The sequence below is a fragment of the Drosophila gunungcola genome (assembly GCF_025200985.1).
Source record: "Drosophila gunungcola strain Sukarami chromosome 3L unlocalized genomic scaffold, Dgunungcola_SK_2 000002F, whole genome shotgun sequence".
Classification (NCBI taxonomy): Eukaryota; Metazoa; Arthropoda; class Insecta; order Diptera; family Drosophilidae; genus Drosophila; species Drosophila gunungcola.
In genome coordinates this window covers 5,375,257-5,390,912 of record NW_026453178.1, presented here as the reverse complement: position 1 = coordinate 5,390,912, position 15,656 = coordinate 5,375,257, and the positions used below count along the sequence as shown (strand labels likewise).

General features: G+C 38.1%; 3 protein-coding genes across 3 annotated transcripts; 2 read left to right on the top strand and 1 right to left on the bottom strand.

Moving 5' to 3' along the window:
- Positions 1-2,378: 2,378 nt before the first annotated feature.
- Positions 2,379-8,346, bottom strand: LOC128257239 (myrosinase 1). The gene is made up of 4 exons (XM_052988172.1): positions 8,100-8,346; positions 7,236-7,437; positions 3,860-4,753; positions 2,379-3,058 (listed from the first exon to the last, which is right to left on the bottom strand). The coding sequence occupies exons 1-4, from the start codon at positions 8,138-8,140 to the stop codon at positions 2,561-2,563; spliced, it is 1,635 nt and encodes a 544-aa protein (XP_052844132.1). The 5' UTR covers positions 8,141-8,346; the 3' UTR covers positions 2,379-2,560.
- Positions 8,347-11,599: 3,253 nt separating this feature from the next.
- LOC128257238 (probable ATP-dependent RNA helicase Dbp73D) lies at positions 11,600-14,116 on the top strand. Its single transcript, XM_052988171.1, has 3 exons — positions 11,600-11,738; positions 11,791-12,614; positions 12,682-14,116. The coding sequence occupies exons 1-3, from the start codon at positions 11,716-11,718 to the stop codon at positions 13,890-13,892; spliced, it is 2,058 nt and encodes a 685-aa protein (XP_052844131.1). The 5' UTR covers positions 11,600-11,715; the 3' UTR covers positions 13,893-14,116.
- Positions 14,117-14,602: 486 nt separating this feature from the next.
- Positions 14,603-15,384, top strand: LOC128257205 (peptidoglycan-recognition protein SB1). The gene is given in 3 exon segments (XM_052988090.1): positions 14,603-14,741; positions 14,808-15,001; positions 15,003-15,384. Coding segments are annotated over 3 exon segments (573 nt in total). The 5' UTR covers positions 14,603-14,686; the 3' UTR covers positions 15,327-15,384.
- Positions 15,385-15,656: the final 272 nt, after the last annotated feature.

Sequence of the window (15,656 nt, the reverse complement as noted above, 5' to 3'; positions counted from 1 at the left end):
AACATCACACTTTTTTCAGCTTCAGAATTTGGCGTCCGCAACCCTGGAAATGCCTATATTTTAAACTGACTAAAATGCGTAATACCTATATTATATTTTTAAACTCTAAATGCAGATTTCAATCTCCATGAAGGTCGTGATCTGTATTTATTCTGGATTTATTTATATTACTCACGCTCTGACCTTTTGAATAGAAACAAAATCACGTGCATAAATCACATGTTTAAGTTTCGCCAAGTTCGTGCTGGAAACACTCAACCTACTTGAACTTAACTAAACTTTGGCTGATGCAATGCCCTGTAAAATTGCGTCGGTGTAAAATCGCCACAAAAAAAAAGTGGAAAAACAGTTAAGAACATCCAAACAACATTGTTTGCTTATGTTGTGTTCTCTGGTTCAGGGGTGTCCATAAAGGGAAAAAGGGGGATATCGAAAATTGAAACGGATCTATTCGATCTATTGATTAATACTCTCTTGGTTTCTGCTGACCAATTGACCCTCATCAATCATGGCCCACGAAACAACTATTGGCTGATCGTGGTAATTCATTGGTAATTAAATAAAATGAAGAACTTTTGGTTTCGGAGTTCCGGTTTAATGAATAATTTTTTAAAATAAACGAATTCTGTGTTTGTTGCTATTTTCCTAATTAATTAATAGTACTTTATTTTTGCAAAAGTAATGTTAAAAGCAAATATATGTTTAAATTATTTTTTTTTTTTAATTTTAAACATGCAATAAACTATTCTTATTCAAGTTTGTAAAGGTTTAAAGGTTTTGCTGTTTTAAAGATAATTTAGTAAATAGTAATATGACTTCATGCTGTCTATATATTGTGCAAAAGAAATTTAAATTCTATGGCAATTGTTACCTGGTTTTTGTTTTATTATTATAAAATTGTTTAAAGATTTAATGCAAATCTTGTATTTACAAATACAAGTTGTTTTATAGAAAACTTTATTTTGTCTACAAGAGAAATTTAATGCACACATTGATAAACTAATTTGTGTGGCCTTTTTAAGCGCCTTGGCTGTTGTTTTCTATGTATATATCTTTGAGATAGGAGCCCTTAGTTCTATTCTATATTCCAGTTGCACTTGCCAGTCCCAGACGCAGGGCTGATGAATTATGAATATGCCCAGCGCCGGCTCGTGACTCAAACAGGTGCACAATCACACGGGGAGCACGCCAGGCGGGTCGAGACCAGACTCTAGACGAGCCCCTCCTCCAGCAGCATTTCCCTGTACCCGCCTTTCAGCCTTTCACCTCCTGACATTGGCATATTAATGTTTCCCCTACAGCAGCAAAAATTGCTTAATTTATTCAACAGTTTTCGTGTGACTTGAGCAAACTGAAACAATAAATCCGGCTAATTGCATAAAAAATTAAGTGTAAATAAGATAGAACATTACCCAAAATGAAAGGTAACTGGTTCTGGAGGGAAATAAACACGTTAATAAAAATCTATGTACCGCGTACACGAGATCCCGTATCGCTTTCGATTCCGATTTGAAAGTTTCTTGACTAAACTAAGGCCAGGCGGATATTGTGATCATGCAAAGAATAAACCTTCATATGCATAAGCGTGTTATTTAATCAGAGTCATTAGCACAGGGATTTAAGTATTCAGATTCATGCTGGACCAATGTCCACACATATACCCCCTACAATTAGACCCCGAGCAGACCTCATCGCGATGATATAATACCCGTGCATCGGGGCTCATTGTGATCATTGTGATCAAAAAGATCACAGATCATTGGATCTTTTGTTGCCTTATTGGCTGTGTTTGATTTACTTGCGGAAATGTTAAAGGCAGCTCATTGAATTTACAACATGTAAATGTCAATTTGGATCTTTCAAGAATTAGGAGACCTCTAATAGGGCTGCATTAGCATCTGAATGAACTTTGCGGTGAATGGAAATTCTCGGCTTCCTACCGAATATCTTTCAAGGTTTTTAGATCAATTCTGACGCTTTTGTATGGCTAATCTATAATACTTTTCATAGAATTGGTAATTTGTTTAATTTATTTGTTTACGTGAATTTAATTTTGATTTATTTGAATTTTAAGAAAATACGACTAGTTCTCTTCATTTCCTATTTTTTCTTTTAATAAAGAAAAACAACAAAATGCTTTATTGAGTTCGATTTTAAATTGTCAATAAGGTCTTTTATTTCAATGCATCATTATTTATAAATTTATTGATGTTAGGGTATTTTTTCGCTTTTGTTTTGTGTATAAAACTTTAAAGTTTAAATAGTTCATATTTAAGAACCATTATAATATATATTCCTTTTGATAAATTATATATATTTTTCTTTTATTTTTCAATGCACAAACCTTTTGGTTATTTTGACTCTCTACAGAAGCCTGATTATTATATCACAAAATAGTTTTATTCAGTTTCAAGTCTTATAACTTAAGTACAAATTAGAACATTTATATATATTACAATGATGGTTAGACAAACTTAGGGCTACGAGTAGCGATCAATGCTTGGCATCGACAAGTTTATATGGCATGACTCATCATCCCCTCATCTCTTCATCTCTTCGCTTATCGAAGGAGAGCCAGGAGCAGAAGGCCCGTCAGACTCCAACTGATGGCTCCGCTGGCACCACTTGTCCTGGCCATTTGCTCCTCTGCCGGCAACTGAGCCATGGCCACCAGCTGCTGTTCGTCATCGAGCTTCGGTCTGTAGCTCCAATCGATGGTGTTGGTCTTGCAGATCTGGGCAAAGACTCGCGCAGAAATCTTGGGAGTTCTTGTGCGCTCCGGCGAACTGAAGTCCACGTGATACAGTCCAAACTTCTCCGTGTAGCCGGCCTTCCACTCATAACTGTCCATCAGACTCCAGGCAATGTAGCCACTGATATTCACACCATCCTCCATGGCATCCAGCACCGCTGAGAGGTACTGATTGTAGTAGTCCACACGGGCGTAGTCCTCCAGACCGCCGCGATCACTAACGCCATTCTCCGTGACAATTATCTCGGGTGCATTGTACTCGCGGTGTATCCACATCAACAGATTGTACATTCCCTTGGGATAGACCTGTAAGAACGGAACAAAGTACGGGGCACAACCCCCAGTTAGTGAAGTTCATTCACCTGTCCGCCGGCGCCACCTGGCCAAAAAGTCACCCCCTTTTGATTCCTGCCTAAGTAGTTTACTCGGCAAACCATAATTCAAACTGTAAGTGGGGATAAGTCAACCCTCAAGGTAGCTCCAGCCACTCCACCAAGTTAATTACACCACCTCATCCTGGACGTGAGGGATTTACCATCTCTCGTCTCCAGAGGGTGAGCCACATTCAATTTAGCCGACTAAGCGAAAGATAATTGAAGTCGAGGAGTTGAAGGAAATATGCTTCTTGAGTAAAATTGTGGACAACCCGAGGAGGACCGTTTTCGTGACCTCATAATTCAATTACTCTTGTAGGTACAAAACTTTTGAAGTGCTTAAAAGGAAACCTGTTCATAGCTAAAAAAAAATTTAACTAAATTTTCTGGCATTGAATTTAAATTGTTATTCACTTCAAGTATGAAAATATATGTATTTTTAATGATAAATCGACTTAAAGAAATGTTTTTCCTAAGAGATATGAAATTGATCCGAATTCAAAGTGAAGTCCCACACTTTAAGCTACAAGAATATGATATATAGTCAAATTATTTTATTACTTTTCGCTACTTTCTATAAACCATATTTTTATTTACTCATTTAACCCTCACTCCCCATATTTTCTGTTTGAGATTTTTCTAGATCGTAAAGTGTCCAGTATTAGCTCCATAATTTCTCCACCTACATTATACATATTTTCCGATTAAAAATCTAAAGACCTTTCAAACTCACCTTAAGCCAAACGGATCCGGAACCGGGCCAGTCGACGCCAGCCTGGCTCTCGACCACGCCCATGTCGTGATTGAAAGACGGCACCGGGAACTTGCCGGTATTATTGTGTCCATTCGAGGTGACCAGGTTGCTGGTGTACGAATTAATGCCGAAGAAATCAGAGGTACCGCGGATGCGATGGATCTCCTCCGTAGTGAACTCGGGCAATCTGGAGCGAGCTCCGAAACCCTGCTCCTTGCTCAGATTCCTAATTCGCTCGATCATCACCTTGGGATAGTTGCCGTGCTTGGAGAAGATGGGATGACCGAACCAACCCACATAGAACTGCATGGCTCGCTCGGAGGCCTCGCGATCCTCGGCAGAATTGGGATCCTTGGGCTCCGGCCAGGATGTGTCCAGAGTGATGCCAATGCGTCCGCCTTGTCGCGGCTGGAAGAGTTCCCGGTACATGTGCACCACCTCGGCGTGGGCCTTCAGCAAATTGTGGCCACACAGATAGGCCGGAATGCCGGGGTAGTTGTACGACGGGGCCATATAGTCCACTCCGTAACCGTGCTCACACACATGCCACGGCTCGTTGATGGTGGTCCAGATCTTCACCCGATCGCCGTACATTTCCAGCACCAAACGGGCGTAGTCCTTGAACAGCGGTATGATCTCCGGGTTGGTCCAGCCGCCCAGCTCTTGAAGCCTCTGCGGCAGATCCCAGTGATAGATGGTCACCATCGGAGTGATATTGTACCGGAGCAGTTCGTCGATCAGGTTTGAGTAGTACTTAATGCCCGCCGTGCTGACATGATTCATATAGCCACCTGGCATTATCCGGGGCCAAGACAAGGAGAAACGGTACGTGCCAGCATGCAGTTCTTTTACCATTTGCACATCGCGTTTCCACTGAAAGAGATCATTATCATAAATGATTATTAATATTAAAATTTGTTGCGACACATATTTAAAAAAGTTATTTATTATCAATGGTATTAAAGAATGATTTTTAAGAAAATTAATTAATACTTAACTTTTTATATATAGTAAAAAATCCCCTGTAGCGTATTGTTAAATAAAACAAAACGTTGCGATATTTGCCTAACCCCATTTATTTTAACCATAAATTATACATTAACCATAAAATAAACATTAAAACAAGCCAGTAAGAATTTGGTAATTTAAAATCCGACTGTTTAGTTAGTGCATGAAATCTAATCGAAACTTACAAACCCAATTTAGTAATTAAAATAGACAAATCAAAGTAATAACATGAATGTCCAGTGGCATTTAAATTGTCATGTGGGCAAATAAACAAACCTGCAAGTGGACACTTTAAATGTCGGAAAACTAGACTACAGCATGTGGACTTGTTTGCTGCGAATTGATTCGGTTTTCTTTGTAACAATGCCAAATTTCCGAAAAACCGCAATTGGTAATGGAAAACCAGTTGGCCAGACATTGGCGTTACATTCCACGCCCAATGGTCATTGTCACCACATGGCCCGGAGCTCCGACTTTGGCTTTGGCTCCTACTCTTGCTAATTATGTGACATTGATTTAAAAACAATTCAAATCGCGATCGCCGAGCGTTGCATATGAAAGGAAGGGGCGTTTAAGCTGTCGGTCCCACATCCATTTAATCCATTTATCAAATCGCCTGCCACTGCTGACAACAATAACAAGCCAATAGGCTGACAAAGAAAATCGGCAACACCTGAGGCAAATACAACAGTTGGCACCTGTAACCAAATCAGTTAGCCTACTCTGATTGGCCTAAGCTGGCAAATTATGATGCAATTTTCACAGCCATGCTATGTCGATTAATCAATTGAACTATTTCAATGCGAATTCCTCTTAGAACAGATGTTATGCTGAATCTTGGAAGGAGATCAAGATGTTTAGTTCAAATTTACTTTTGTACTGTCTGTCACTATCTATATTCATAAATAAAATCCGTGATTAAAAGAACCAACTAACCTTATTTAATATAATAAAAATCTTAGGTTTTTAATGCCTTTATAAACCAGACCAACATTTATGTCTCCCTGTATCATAACTAAAAGTGTGCTCACTTTACTTATCTGTTCATATCAGTCTGTCTGGAAAATGGGACAAATGCTTAATACACGGAAAGCATGGAGACAAGTTTGCAATGATCTGGTCTATCTTATCTGGTCTAACCAGATTGTTGTACAACATTTTGCTATCAAAAATGTCCCATGCATTCCCAGTTCCGTTTCATGCCCACAAACAAGTCACGCCCTAGTTGATCTGCCCTTTAAGTCGGTTCATTGTAAGAAGATCATTAATTCAACACCGATCGCGAGTCATTAATCAGTTGACCGGACAAATGGTGCAAATGCAAAGCGCTGAAAGGCAAGTTGATTATCCGAACGGAGAAGTTAATCAAACAAAATTCGTAGCAGGTGTCCCCGCGCCAAAGGCCTGCTGCACATGATTTATGCACCTCTTCGTTAATGATTTTGTGGTCAGAACGATGCAAATTATTTTACGGCCTGTAATGGGATTCGACATTGTTCGAGTTGTATCGCATGTCCACACATTAGGATGATTTTATGGCCTATTGGAATTGACACTTGAATTATGGTTTTTGCTTGTGTTCATGTTATTAACACATAATTGGCCAATGATCTTGGCTACAAATTGATTGGGGGCATGTCTCGAGATTATCTTGTTTCTACCTCTCTCAGAAGCTGATATTTAAAAGCTATTAACTATTCATTTTTTAATGGGTTTTAAAGCCAATGGGCTTTAGAGCTCCTTAAAATTGCATAGGTAAACAAATCTGGAAAATTATAGGAACTTGTGTTATAAAAAATATGTAAGCAAATTAAAAAAATTATTAATAATGTCTCAATTCCAGATGCTATAAGCTAAGATTAAAAAGTATCTGGTTTATTTTAAGGAATTATAATATGATCGTTTACTCCTAATATTTAGTTATTATTTATAATAACTCACAGTCGCCATATCAAATCATTAAAGAATAAAAACAAATGAACAAAATCACTGAGTTTAATTTACAAGTCTCGTAGGGTTATGCTTGAACAATGGCTTCAATTTTAGAATTGTATAAAATTGATCTCTTGAGACTCAGATCAATTCTTCAAATCCATCTCCTTTGATCAGCGTCAAAAGCTCTAGATAATATCACGTAATTAGCTGTGTAACTAATAGCCACCTGAGTGCATCAATTGCGAATTGCTCACATATTTTCCAGTCGATTACCTCAGCCAGCCAGTCGAGTGAAGATCTTGAACTCTTTGCATAACTTCGAATGGCAAACAAATCGACTACTGATTCTGAATACTACCATTTTCGCATTGCCCACTAACCAATAGCGACGTGATGCCAATTCTCTGCTTACCTGATGATAGCTATCCGATGAGATATCACCGTTTGATTGATCGACTATTTTCTCGGCATGTGTGTGGGTGAGAAAGTCCCAGATCGACTCCCCCTTGTCATCCGCGTTCCAGCCTCCCTCGATCTGGTAGGATGAAGATGCCACGCCCCAGAGAAAGTCGCTGGGAAACCGACGAGTTTGGCTCACCGGACTGCCAAGACATCTGTAAAGATAATGTGGTAATGTGTTAATCGAAAGATGTGGCTGAATCTGCTCTTAGCCAAAGCCATTGCTAATCAAGTGACATTCAAAATTGACGAATGTTACGACAATTTGTATTTACTTTTAGATTTTGTATACATTTTTATGATCTTGGTCAGTCATTTATATCAATTGTCGATTGGCTGGTCAAGGTCAGTCTAAATTTGGATTAATTTTGCACAAGTTTTACAGACCACAATGATTAATATAGCTTTCATTGTTTAAAATTTACAAAAAAAATCACTAATTTAATTGACAACAATGTTGTGATTGATAGAAAAAAAATTATATTTTAATTTAATAACGACTCAGTTTATTCTAATGAGAAATTTTAGAAATCGATTAAGGAAGCCAATACTATGGGGAACAAAAAATTTTTACTTTGTTACGAAACCAGAAATTCCAAAAAAATGTTAACTAGGAAAATAAATTTGACACAACAATAACTTTGGATCAAACTTTAACTATAACTGGTGAACAATTTTGAAACTTAAAGACAAGTTTTTTTTGTGAGAAAATAATTTAAGCTAAAATTATTAATTAAGTTAGAAAATAAGAATTAGATATCCGATTTTTACACTGTATTTTAAGCTCATGTTTTAGTTATCTAAAATTGACACTTACGAAGCAATCAGCATAAATAAGGGCAGTATAAATTTCATCATGTTTGTTTGCTTTTTTTTTGGTGATATCCTTAAACGCGAAACTAATTTGTGACAAACGAAAACTTTAGGCAGACAAACCGAGATTATTGCCTTAAACTTTTTCGTCAACTGCTGAACTTTTCGCGCTTTTTGCCCGCTTTTTACTGAGCGATTCGAAAAGCGAGTTAACCCGACCGCGAAACGCTGGCAAATGAACTCCGGCGCTTTCATGTCCTACCGTTATAAAGCGATCGACGGGCATCGAGTCATAGACAAGTTCTCACTCCCTCTCTTTCACTCCATCGGTTTTTATTTTTTTTTTTTTTTTTTTTTTTTTTTTTTTTGCCAGCGGAGATCACCGACAGGTGTCGATGTTATTATTATCTTTTTTGTTTTTATCTCGCGTTTTGCTTTGTTTGTTTTTGTATTTTTGCATTTACCGGTCACGTAAAATCGAGAGAGAGAGAGGAATGGAAAGATTCTGGATCTTTAATTCCCGGCAAACATAAGAGAAATCCCAGCCAAAATGAAAAGGAAATGTAGCAATATTAAATCAACCACCGGCTAAGCATAAATTAAAAGATATTAAATACCCCATTGGAGCCATAAAATACCCACAAAAGCACGATTATGGAATTATTGTTGGTTTTATTATTTAGCTTGTTAGTTTTTAAGTATAAAAGACACGTTTATCGTATTAACTAGTGGAATATTGCCTTAAAACCATTGATCATACATATATGTAAATATTTAAGGTTCTGCGCAAACACTATCTATACAAACTGATTTTTAAAAGATTTATTTATCTTTTGTAAATTACTCATAAAATATCCACAAAAAGCAAGCTCATCTCATTAAACAAAGTTCGTCGATCGGTCATATAACTACTACCTTTAGTAACAATTTAACAAGATGTAAAATTAAATGCAAAATAAAGGGCACGTTTAGTGCATTTAGTAATCAAATATTATCTAAAAAGTATTGATATTTTTCATGTTTCCCAAATATGACGTAAAATACTGACAATAATCAAGTTTACCACGTTAAATACTAGTCGCCCAATGCACTAATAATAAACTACGTAGTTCTCCCTATTCCCTTTTCGAAAGTTTTTAATTAAGTTTTTTGTAACTGGAAAACGAAAACAATGTTTAAACAAGTGCAGGTAAAAACAACCACAATTTTTCACCGGAAGAATGATAAAGCGAAGAGAGTTCTGTTCTTGCAGTGAGAGTGAAAAAGGTGTGGGAGAAATTCAATTAGATGGGAATGATAACAGCTAATGGAACTACGGAGATAAGATTGATTTTGGTTCGCTGTCAGTTCCAGAAGCAATCACAGACTTCGTCTGGGGAGTTTCGAAACTAAAATCGGAATCGAAATTAGCCAAAGAAACCCGTTCTCTCATTGAATTTGCCCAAAAGAACCGAACAATGACTCTTTTGCCTTACAATAGCCATTATATGGACAGCTTTCGTATCCGCAAACTCGCCTCATAACTTCATATCCAGTTTTGATATTTTAATCCGAATCATGTGCTAAATGCAAGAACCTGGTACTGATTCAAGCTGGAAGTTTTGAAAGTCAGTATAGGAACTTTGGCATCATCACCTTGCCCAGACTTGGTTGTTATATCATACTAAATATTACTTCTGTCAATGAAAAATTCAAAGCCCACCACAAAAATATATCACTCTTTATAATTACTTCACAGCGGAATATTTTCCATGCGTAACAACAAACAAATTTAAAAAAAGAAAAAAATATTAATGGGTATTTTTAGGATCGAGAATGAAACGAAACAAAAATTGACAAAACTTATAACATTTGAAAACGCAATTCATAAAAATGTGGCGTGTAACTTGGAAGTTAACTCTGTCATTAAAATAATGTAATTTTAAACTTTAAAACATTTTTTTAAAATATTTTTTTTATCGACAAACGTTTTTTTTTCAGGAACACATGTTTGATAACCAAAAAAATAGATTTATGTAAACTAATTATATTCTTCAAATATAAATATTTCTTAATCAATATAAAATTAAAAAACATTAGTTTATCAACTTAACATTTTTTTGTCGTGGTGGACTTTTCTGAAAAGCCCATATTTAAATTTAAAAAAAATGACACCTCAGCTTAAAGGTTATATTTTTCACATCCCAATAAAAATCGAACCAATAGATATCGCGTTTTTTATCCAGTTTTGAATAATTTTAATTATTAATTTATTCAGATTAGATTATTATATTATAGTTCTCTCAAGTGTATTTATCCAATTAAGATTACAATTTATGAGCGCTTAAAGCGAAAGTTGGTTTAAAATAATACTGTTTGAATAATCACTAAGTGAACTAAAAATCTTACCTTTAGTTTGTGATGTAGGAGGGTTTTGTATCATATTCCAGATGTTTTTATAAATTCCAATCAACAAGATTATTTTAAATGTTTGCAAAGACAATTTTTATTTATTTTTATTTTATTTATTTATAGTTTACGGTTCTGACCCAAGGGGCTAAGTATTACTATATATAAGACCTGACACACGGTGTGGGCGTGCCACAGGTGTTCAACTGCCGCTGAACTGAATCGAATCGAACGAGATTTGTATGATTAATGGAGGTATTTCTAAATACAAATTTACGGACGTAAATGGCAATAAAAGTTAAAAATACAACAACAATACTGTCAGCCTTAGTAACAAGAAAATGTGGTTTGGATGCTGCCATTACATTTGCAAAAAGTTCGTCACATCTTTCACTTCATTTGCAAATTCAGACGTCAAATTGTTGTGCTTCCGAAGAATTTCTTTTTAGTGGAGCATGTAAGAAACCTTTTAACCGGTTTTGAACCCATAATCATTTATTATATCTGTTGTTTATTTTTAAATCTGCCGCTCACGTGTGCAGCATTTTAGCTTTGGGTTAATTATGAATCACTGACTGACATAAAATCCCCCAAGAAACCCAAGAAGTGTGGGCATTTTGAATACGCATCAACGCATTTCGTGTTTTGATCTAAGGGAAACTACAAATCCCCTTGAAAACACGAATATGAACTAATACTGTTTTTATTTCCGTTGTCAATTATTCCGCTTGCGGTTATGGGAATAATTTTAATTATTCCAAAAAACTGGAATACAGCAGTGCGAATAATTAGCAAGAAAAAGGAATGGCAGAACAGAAAGTATGAATTCCCTCACAAAAAAAACTTCCAAATGCATAATATTGGTTAATCTGCACTTTATGACAAGTTTGATTAAATTAAATATAATCTTACTTGTTATTTAATTCAAAATTAACTTTTAACATTTATTTTATTAAAAAACGAAATAAACTGGTTAACGTTAACTTTTAATAAAACTTAAAACAGCTGTAATTAACTATGCAACTGTCCCATTCGTTTTTAGTTATTTAATCTTTTAACTATACTATTTTTAAATTAGCGCGCCAAAGTTTGAAAACACCACAACAACCCTGCCAATGGAATTTAAAGCAAAATGCTCGTATGGTCACACTGGTTGTAAAAACGTAAACAAATTTGCGGCAACACGTGCATTTACTTCGTTCTCGTTTTATTAATTAAAAACAGCCGTAATAATGGAATTATTCACCGTAAACAGGTAATTTTGGTGGCCCGTGAAACCCACAGTAATAATAACACAATATTCCTAGATATACGGAAGATTTAAAGAAACCCAAAGATGGAATTCAAGACATTGCCAACAACGAGGATGAAATACTGCAGAAATTGCTTCAAAAGGCTGCAAAACGCAAGAGGAAACCCAAAGACAGTGAAGTTATAGAAAATCCCGCTCCTGAGGCCGTAATTCCAGATAAAGAGGAAGCAAAAGACACAGAGGAGCATGTTGAACCCTTAGAAAAACCCGAAGAAACAGTTGAGGAGAAGGATGTGCCCTCCAATGAGTTTCAAGTTCTCGGAGGCGATGGCTCGGCGACGAAGAAAAGAAAGGTGGAAATGCAGCTGCCCAGTTGGCTGGCTCATCCCACAATTATCGAAGGTGGAAGCCTGCAGCCAGAGGAGCAGGTACCAGCTTCGGAGGCCATTGACAAGCTCCACTACTTGAACAAATCCACCTGCCTGGCTCTCAAGCAGATGAAGATCCAGCGCCTATTCCCAGTCCAACGGCAAGTTATCCCCTGGATTCTCGAGGCTCATGCCAAGCCAGCGCCCTTTCGTCCCAGGGATATTTGTGTATCGGCTCCCACGGGCAGTGGCAAGACTCTGGCCTTTGCCATTCCCATTGTCCAGTTGCTGTCGCAACGCGTCGAGTGCAAGGTTCGGGCTTTGGTCGTACTACCAGTGGCAGAGTTGGCTCTGCAAGTTTTCCGGGTCATTAGTTCGCTGTGCAGCAAAACAGAGCTGGAGGTTTGCCTGCTGTCCAAGCAGCACAAACTAGAGGACGAGCAGGAGAAACTTGTGGAGCTGTACAAGGGCAAATACTACTCCAAAGTGGACATTGTAGTGACCACACCGGGTAAGTTTTCACAATAAGGGCTTAAAATTTTTAAGCTTATTCTCAACAACAATCTCACCATTTTTAGGTCGCCTGGTGGACCATCTGCATGCCACCAAGGGTTTTTGTCTAAAGAATCTTAAATTCCTGATCATTGATGAGGCCGATCGTATAATGGATGCCGTCTTTCAGAATTGGCTCTATCACCTGGACAGTCATGTGAAGGAGACCACAGATCAATTGCTGGCCGGCACCCAAGCGCCACTTTGCTATGCGGAACTTCAGTCCAGCTTCGGCAAGCAGCCACACAAGCTCCTGTTCTCGGCCACGCTTTCGCAAGATCCGGAAAAGTTGCAGAACCTACGACTCTTCCAGCCGCGTCTGTTCACCACCGTGTTTACCATGCCCGTAGTGAAGGATGTAACTGAAGAAAACGCTGAACCAGAAACGAATTCGGAAATGGGTCAATTTGTGGGAAAATACACAACGCCAGCAGAGTTAACTGAACAATTCTGCGTGACGGAGCTGCGACTAAAACCGCTGACCCTGTTCGCTTTGGTGGAAAAGTACCAGTGGAAGCGGTTCCTCTGCTTCACCAACAGCACGGATCAGGCCACTCGCCTGACAAATGTTTTAACGACGCTCTTTCGCAAGTCGACGACCAAAGTGGCCGAGTTGTCGGGTAATCTGTCGGCTCTGGTTCGAAACAAGACGCTTGCCAGCTTTGTTAGTGGCAAGCTGAATGGACTGATCTGCTCAGATGCTCTGGCGCGTGGTATCGATGTGGCCGATATAGATGTGGTCCTGTCCTATGAGGCGCCTCGCCACATTAAGACCCACATCCATCGAGTGGGTAGAACGGCCCGTGCGGGAAGACGGGGTACGGCAGTTACCCTGCTCACCGAACAAGACCAGGCTGCATTCACGAAAATGCTCCATGATGTGGGCAAAGCGCCTGGCGAAGAGATCCACGTATCGCCAGACATTGAGGTGCAACATTCACTTGACTACAAAAGGGCATTGGACAAACTGCGCAATTACCAGCAGCATGAGAAGACCAAGAAGGCAGTGCAGAAGCGGCGTGTAGCCAATCAGGCATTGGTCCATAAAAAACAGATCGAGGGCCCCGATCGTCCACTGACGCTAATGGAAAAGCTTCAACTCAAGGCGGGCGGTGCTCATCAAGTGGATCCCTTCCAAAAACAAAAGACAAAACTCAGAAAAGTCAAACCGAATTCCCATCCAAGGGAAACCATGAAACAAAAAATCGCCAAAAGCCGAAAGGCCATCGAGAAGTAATACTTGGAAATACCGTTTGGCATATGTTGTTTATTTTAGTTTATTTTAATATTATAATGTAAATAACCAACCAAATGTTTTTTGTGTAGCGTGAGCTTTTGTTCGGGGTCTCCGGGAGCAGTTTCTTATCTCTGGGGGGCGCAAGTGATTCCCCAGCAGGGTCTTCACCGCAATCGGTGTTTGCTTACCCTGTTTAAAGGTAGTTTTGTCTTCGGGGAGTATGACACTTTCTTATGTATTTATCTTAAAAATTAAAACAAATTTTAAAATTAATTATATTTAAAATTAATGTTAGGCATTTTCTTTAGCATTATTTGAATATACTTTGACACTAATAAAAATATGTAAAAAAATTTATTTTCCTGAATATTTGTTCTCTTTTTATAAAGTTGTTACCTAACTAACACGAAAGATCTTTATACACTCTTCGTGATCAATTTAATGTGGCGAGTCCATATTTACAGTATATTATTTCAATTGATTGAACAGATGTTTAGCTAAGCTATCTAAACTTTCAAAGGTGGTCTCCGTAGTAGTACTTCATTTGACTTAAATTGTATTATGTTTTAATGGCTAGCTTAGTTCAATCAATATGAAATCGTGTGAGTTGGCCAAAATCAAAAATCCACAAATATGTAAATTTAAAAGCTTAACCATTATATTATAATTATGTCTTGTTAAGAACATATTTATTTAAGGGGTATTTAAGTTTCGATACCCACTTTCATCGTTCTTGCCTATTTAAGCAGCATCCATAAACCAGAGAATTTCATAGAATCTTCAGTCTCGAAACGATGAACACATCAACGGCAATCAAGTTTGTAGCTGCTCTGGCGCTTTGCTCCATAGGTAATCAATCAAATTGTGCTTAAACCTAAAACCGGGTTAGCTAATCACCATATTACCTCCGATCAGCTCTCTCTGCCGATGCCCTGCAGATTGAGCCCCGCAGCAGTTGGGGAGCAGTGGCTGCTCGTTCGCCCTCGAGGATTTCGGGTGCCGTCGACTATGTGATCATCCACCACTCGGACAATCCCAATGGCTGCTCCACGTCCGATCAGTGCAAGCGCATGATCAAGAACATCCAGTCGGATCACAAGGGTCGCAGGAAGTTTCAGCGACATTGGCTACAACTTCATTGTGGCCGGAGATGGCAAGGTGTACGAGGGTCGTGGTTTCGGACTCCAGGGATCACATGCCCCCAACTACAACCGCAATAGCATTGGCATCGTCTTCATTGGCAATTTCCAGAGCACCGCTCCCTCGTCCCAGATGCTCCAGAATGCCAAGGACCTGATCGAGCTGGCCAAGCAGCGCGGATTCCTGAAGGACAACTACACGTTGTTTGGCCACCGCCAGACCAAGGCCACCTCCTGCCCGGGAGATGCCCTCTTCAATGAGATCAAGACCTGGCCCCACTGGAGGCAAAAATAAGTCTACAATTTTCTTAAGAAAACCCCTTCAAATTTGAATAATAAATGTAAAAAATTCATTTCAAATGTTTCAAAGTGATTTTTTTTTAACTAAAGACTCTAAATATTAATGTGATTTGACAACTGGTATTAATAATTTGTTAATAGTAGTTAAAAGCATTTAGGTTTTCTTAACAATAAAAGATACAAGATTTGGGTATATATGTAAGCTCTTTATAATTTAATACCTTCTTTAAGTAATATTAAAAGACAACACAATGTCAAGTTAATAACTTGTCGGTTTTATAGTTTCATATTTGTTTAAACCTTATAAAATTTCAGTAAAATTTGT

Excerpts from the sequence above, each read along its gene's own strand:
- LOC128257239 (XM_052988172.1), bottom strand. The coding sequence starts at position 8,140 with ATGATGAAATTTATACTGCCCTTATTTATGCTGATTGCTTC. Across the intron at positions 4,754-7,235 it reads CATCGGATAGCTATCATCAG|TGGAAACGCGATGTGCAAAT; the intron begins GTAAGCAGAGAA and ends GATCTCTTTCAG. Across the intron at positions 3,059-3,859 it reads CCGGATCCGTTTGGCTTAAG|GTCTATCCCAAGGGAATGTA; the intron begins GTGAGTTTGAAA and ends CCGTTCTTACAG.
- LOC128257238 (XM_052988171.1), top strand. The coding sequence starts at position 11,716 with ATGGAATTATTCACCGTAAACAG. Across the intron at positions 11,739-11,790 it reads GAATTATTCACCGTAAACAG|ATATACGGAAGATTTAAAGA; the intron begins GTAATTTTGGTG and ends CAATATTCCTAG. Across the intron at positions 12,615-12,681 it reads CATTGTAGTGACCACACCGG|GTCGCCTGGTGGACCATCTG; the intron begins GTAAGTTTTCAC and ends CACCATTTTTAG.